The 6698-nt window shown below is 35.5% G+C and overlaps 1 protein-coding gene across 1 annotated transcript; it reads left to right on the top strand.

Annotated features, from left to right (window-relative positions):
* The first annotated feature begins 1844 nt into the window (after positions 1–1844).
* On the top strand, positions 1845–2544 carry LOC104098730 (wall-associated receptor kinase-like 20). The gene has a single exon (XM_009605535.4). It carries the CDS (start codon positions 1888–1890, stop codon positions 2491–2493), a length of 606 nt encoding a protein of 201 aa, XP_009603830.1. The 5' UTR covers positions 1845–1887; the 3' UTR covers positions 2494–2544.
* The last annotated feature ends 4154 nt before the right edge of the window (positions 2545–6698 follow it).

Genomic DNA, 6698 nt, shown 5'->3' on the forward strand with positions numbered 1-6698 from the left:
ACACAAGGACCAGATCCCAACACCAAAGATGTCTTAAGTCCTTAAGTTTATTATGTCTTTGTCTTTTGTTCTTTACTTGTAATCCTACACAGCTTTCGAGGAGTACTTTCATAGAAAAATATTCAACTATTATTGTTTTGGTTTTGTTGACTAGAGTTAGTCAAAGTATATTTTCTTTGTAATTAGGTTATTACAAAGAACTTGCAATAGAGTTATTGTAAGGGGTGAGGGATTAAGCGTTTAATTCCTAGATTGCAATAGGTTATAATCTGAAGTTGCTCAGTTTAGTTGAGTTGAAATCCTACTAGGGTAGGTTGTAGTTTTTAATCCCTTGAGTAAGTACGTTTTCACGTAAATATCGCGTGTCTTTTACTTTCTATCTATTTACAGCGGGAACAAATAGAGAACCTGATTCTCTATACTGTTTGGTGGACTCCTAATTTCTATCGATAGAGAAAGTCAGTCAAGGATATGATTTTAAGTCTAAATTCAGATTATGTGGACGTTAAAATACTACAACATGCATGTGTAACATAGCTTGTACGTAAAATAATGGAAGGAGATGAACTTAGAAGCATTAGTGCTTTGGTACTAGGAACAGCTAATAAGTTTATGTATTATTATCAGGCATAATAGCTTGATAGACGTATATACTTGTTCGTGTTTGTTATTTCGGTCCCAGTATTCAACGAAGTTTCATTCAGACACTTGAACTCAGTAAAAATACGTATTTTAAACCCCTCCGGCATTAGGTGTTGCTCACTCACCTGATGTGGAGAAAATTTCATGTCCACATCAGATAAATTAATGCCACATCTATATTTATTTAAATATCACTTTTTTTAAAATATTCCAATTTTATCCCCATCTTCCTATGATGTCCGCAACCCTTATCACCCGAAACAATCGGAAAATCTCAAGGTCGCCTCCACCGTTTTGCTCTCTTTCCTTCTTCCTAAGCACAATCTTAAACCCCAACTCATATATAAAACTCTTTAATTTTCATACAAAATTTTTTTTATCTTGCTTCATCTCCTTACTATCACTATTTCAGATAAAATTTATATCACCATAGTAATGTCGAAATTTACAGGCTTCAACAAAGTAACTCTCAAGAATAGAGACACAAAAAAGGACAATAACCAACGAGCAAACTCCTTTGGAAAATACATGACTACCATGGACATCAGGTCACGGTCGTAAAAAAAAATCACTAGAAAAATTACTTCACATTTTCATGGCTTCTTGAAATCTTTAGAAAATCTAACCCATTAATAGATTTGTTTATTTAGTTGCCCAAAAAGAAAATTTCTCTCCTTATACTATACTTTCAATTTTGCTTTTTTTTTGGGGGGGGGGGGGGTTACTATACGAAGGAGGGGGAGGAGAAGATGGGAAAACGGCGGACAAGGAAGGGGCTGCGAAGGGGATTGGGCAATTATTTTACTCTTTTTATTATTTTGCTCTTTCTCTTTTTATGTTTTTTTAAAAAATATTTTTAAATCAAAATTAATACATCCACTCATTTTTCTGACTCAGCAAGAAAAATGACACATAACACACATGTTTTGACTGAGTTCAGGTATATGAATGAAACTACGTTGAACACAAAGATCAGAATGAAAAACGCGAACAAATACAAGTGTCTGTGAGGCTATTGTACCTTATTATCATGGTCCAAATAGAATATTAAAATCTGATCATGAACGCTACGACCTAAGACAATTGGGGGTTGGCGTCGCGTCTCCCCTGTGAGACGATAATGCACTCAACAAATTGCAGTTAAATACTCTTTTGCCTAACAAGTAGTTAGCATATAAATCTGTATAAATAGAAGTAGAAACGGCAGCTATTCTTGCTTCGTCTAAACATTGAAAAGATTTAACTATGGAAGTTCTGATTTTCGTTTTTCTCTTTTCGTTAACTTGGGTGTCAGCAGTTCCTGAATGTCCAAAATGTGGCAATATGGATGTGCCATACCCTCTTAGTACTAGTGATGAATGTGGGAATCCAAGCTACAGAATTCACTGCAAAAATGGTATCTTAGAGTTCTTGTCCGCTGAAGGAATTTACTACAAAATCCTCAGCATAAACCCAAATGCATCTAGACTTGTTATTAGTTCTCCTCTCATGCAGAAAGACACTTGCCACTCTTTTGATCTTTCAGTAGGCGGCTTAAGAATTGATGAGAACTCTCCCTTCAATATATCGTCGCGGAATACTGTTATGTTACTTAACTGCTCAGAGAGAATTCTCTTATCCCCATTGAACTGCTCTTTAAACAGCCCTTGCAGGAAGTTTGAGAATGAAATTAAGGGTTGTAGAGATACAGTATGCTGCAGTTACCTGAAGGTGGCGTCAAAGGCTTCTCATAGAATTAGGGTTAGGGTTGGTGGCTGTACAGCGTATACTTCTGTGGTGGATTTGAAGGCAGGAGACTCTATCAATGCTTGGCAGTATGGCGTTGAGCTCCAATGGATATCCCCTAAATGAGAATGGTTAACTGTTGGTTGAAAGAATAATATAATGCTGCAGTTATTCTTAGTCTCTTCTCTAATTAGATCCGGCTTGCCTTATGCTTTTGAACATAGATTTGATTGAAACTTAAAAAAGTTATGTTGAAAAATAATTTTTGAAAGTTAAAATTATGTTTGGACATGTATTTTATTTGAATAAATTAAGTTGAAGTTTTGAGAGTTGGAGAAAATTTTCACCCAAAAACTGCTCCAAACCAGTTTTTGATAACTTGGAAATTTTTTATTTTTTTTCCCCAAAACATGATCATATTTTATAAATAAATAATGTTTTTAATTTTTTTTTAAAAAAAAACTGAAGCCAAAATTTATGGCCAAATTGGAGCTTAAATTAAAGTGCTGAAAAGACACTTTTAAGTGTAGTAGTGATGTGTTTGAACATAAGTACTAGCAGTTTAATTTCTGTCGTCATATCGTTTATCTTGCGACCTCCTCTTATCTGCACGATAATGGTATTCTAAAAATCAAGTTGAAAAGTCCTCACTCAATTTATGCAAAGGCTCGTTATGTACGTACTCCTCCGTTTTTAATTCATTTTACTTGACACGACTTTTGAACTTGTGGTGTAAAATGAGGCACATATATTTTGTGTGGTTATAAATCTTTGTATAAAGATAAATTGTTTTCAAAAAAGTAAAGAAGTCATTTTTTTTGGCACGGACTAAAAAAGAAATAGATTCACGTAAATTGAAACGGAGGAAGTAGTATTTTAGGAAACAGCTAGACAAGACATTATTGGAGGTTGCAAGCTGTATTTAGCAACTTAATTCTCGTATACATGAGAATATTGTTGCTGAAAATAAACGCAGCTATCAAATTTTGAGTCCCCAAGGAACTTTGCAAGGGTGGCAAGAGGCCTAAGAAAAATGTTTCAAGCCCTAAAAAAAATACATTCGAGGACGTATATTTTTCGGGACTTTTTTCCATAAATATATAATTAAGGTAATATTTACCTAGTTTAGCTAGATTTACTTATTTATAAAAGAGATAATTACACATAAGTACGACTGATAATCGGCTTAATGTATGCATATTTTGATATATACCGCCTCACATTTTGCTCATGTCTCGACGATTTGAGATGTTTAATATGATTATTTGTGCTAAATTTTAGTATTTTTATGTGTAGGGATCATTCGGATGCAATTTGGGACGAAAGGACGTGAATTGGAGCGAAATTGAGACAAAAAGGCAAAAAGTGAAATTTGAGGGCCACAGCCAGCGCGGGGCGCTGGCTGTAGCGCAATTTATAGCAGCTAAAATATTTGAGCGCCAGGGCCAACGCCCCACGCTGCCCTGGGCGCTCAAAAATGTGAACATGTCCTATTTCGATCGGGACTCGGTTATTTCGACCCCAAGACGCCCCCAACTCATATAAAAGCTAACCTAAACCTATTTTAAAAGGAGGAGGATGTTTTTGAGAGAAAAACACAAGCACAGAGCCGTCGTGGAGGCCGGAATTCATCAAGTTTCATCTTTCTCCCACTAAACTTAGTAATTTTTATGTTTCTTTGTATGATTTGTTGTTTGGCTACCATGTCTATGTGGAGCTAAACTTCACGTTCTAGGGTTGTGGTTCTTTCATGACTATTGTTATTTGGATATTGATTTTGCCTTCTTGATTTATCATATTAGTTTATTTATTCAATCTTACGCTTAATTATTTAATTGTTTGATCACCAATTGAATATTATCTACGAATCTAGAATTGAACTCGAAAGTGGGAATTCTATATTGCATATAGGATTGAGTAGAGCAAGTTCTTGAACTCGGGCATCGGGAAACGGATTTGTGGTTAGGATAGACATATACCTAATTGCCTTGCTTGGTTGATTTACAGGAATTATAAATGCGTTCTTGTTGATTCTAACTCCATAGACATATAGGCGTTAGGTTAGCTTGAATAGGCGAGCAGGAACTCGACAGATTCTTATGAGCAATATTAACCCTGTCAACCAATAAGCTAGATAAATTAGTCGGTCAATTCAATTAAAGAATACAATAGGATTGTTAGATAGCCCATAACCCTAGATCGTTTTCATTACATTGATATCATAAAAATCTGCTCTTTCTCTGTTCAAAGTTCATTATTTATATTTTTTTATTTAATTAGTTTAGAATAAAATAATTTTAGGTTTAATTCTTGTTTAGATAATTAGGATAGTCTAATTTAGTTAATAGTTAATCACAAGTCCTTGTGAGAATGATACTTTATTCACTACTCTATTACTTGGCGACCACATATACTTGCGTGAGTGTGTTTGGTCGCAACAAGTTTTTGGCGCCAAACGCACACGCAAGTATACGCGGTCGTCAAGTAATAAATTGACTAAAAGTCGGATGTCGAACCCACAAGGACTTGTGATTAACTATTAACTAAATTAGACTATCCTAATTATCTAAACAAGAATTAAACCTAAAAATATTTTATTCTAAACTAATTAAATAAAAAATATATAAATAATGAACTTTGAACAGAGAAAGAGCAGATTTTTATGATATCAATGTAATGAAAATGATCTAGGGTTATGGGCTATCTAACAATCCTATTGTATTTTTTAATTGAATTGACCGACTAATTTATCTAGCTTATTGACAGACAGGGTTAATATTGCTCATAAGAATCTGTCGAGTTCTTGCTCGCCTATTCAAGCTAACCTAACGCCTATATGTCTATGGAGTTAGAATCAACAAGAACGCATTTATAATTCCTGTAAATCAACCAAGCAAGGCAATTAGGTATATGTCTATCCTAACCACAAATCCGTTCCCCGATGCCCGAGTTCAAGAACTTGCTCTACTCAATCCTATATGCAATATAGAATTTTCACTTTCGAGTTCAATTCTAGATTCGTAGATAATATTCAATTGGTGATCAAGCAATTAAATAATTAAGCGTAAGATTGAATAAATAAACTAATATGACAAATCAAGAAGGCAAAATCAATATCCGAATAACAATAGTCATGAAAGAACCATAACCCTAGAACGTGAAGTTTAGCTCCACATAGACATGGTATCCAAACAACAAATCATACAAAGAAACATAAAAATTACTAAGTTTGGTGGGAGAAAGATGGAACTTGATGAATTCCGGCCTCCACGACGGCTCGGTGCTTGTGTTTTTCTCTCAAAAACATCCTCCTCCTTTTAAAATAGGTTTAGGTTAGCTTTTATAAGAGTTGGGGGCGTCTTGGGGTCGAAATAACCGAGTCCCGATCAAAATAGGACATGTTCACATTTTTGAGCGCCCAGGGCAGCGTGGGGCGCTGGCCCTGACGCTCAAATATTTTAGCTGCTGTAAATTGCGCCACAGCCAGCGCCCCACGCTGGCTGTGGCCCTCAAATTTCACTTTTTGCCTTTTTGTCCCGATTTCACTCCAATTCGCGTCCTTTCGTCCCAAATTACATCCGAATGATCCCTACACATAGAAATACCAAAATTTAGCACAAATAATCATATTAAACATCTCAAATCGTCGAGACATGATCAAAATGTGAGGCGGTATATATCAAAATATGCATACATTAAGCCGATTATCAACACCCCACACTTAGACTCTTGCTCGTCCTCGAGCAATGGAACTATATTAGCACCCCCAAAACGTACTTAGCACTATGAAAGAGGACCTTACAATTAACTCAATCAAACACCCTACCTTTTGACTATGATCGATGTCGGCAATTAAGCATGAACACACAAATTTCACATTCTTCCCGTTTTTAAATAGCCCAAGTATACTCAATATTTTTCAACCAACTCAAGAAACCTCTCCACAACCACCTTACCTCAAGAGATGACTCGTTACCACTAAGCATCCTCAACTCACGCACTCACCCAACACAAGAAAGTGTATAATATCACCAATCCGTCATGAGATCAAGTGCCCTCACCACAAGCAAAAGAGTGAATATCAAAGTAGTCCACAAATTTAAATATGTCATTGAACATAAATTAAGGACATCACACAATTGAACAACATTCACTCACTCTCACAAAGAATTCATGTACATCCCGTGGTCATACCATAAGCTTGCCCGTAGTGTACATCTCTACTAATTTAAGCTAGGTAAATCTAGGATCAATTAGGACTTTAAGGTTGTAATGTAGGCTAAGGGACGGGTAGGATACATATAGCAATAGTGACTAACCCTCCTAAGTAC

This window comes from Nicotiana tomentosiformis, chromosome 12 (assembly GCF_000390325.3).
Source record: "Nicotiana tomentosiformis chromosome 12, ASM39032v3, whole genome shotgun sequence".
NCBI classification, from domain to species: Eukaryota; Viridiplantae; Streptophyta; class Magnoliopsida; order Solanales; family Solanaceae; genus Nicotiana; species Nicotiana tomentosiformis.

What these genes read in the sequence shown, in the direction of transcription:
- LOC104098730 (XM_009605535.4), top strand. Translation starts at nt 1,888, where the DNA reads ATGGAAGTTCTGATTTTCGTTTTTCTCTTTTCGTTAACTTGGGTGTCA.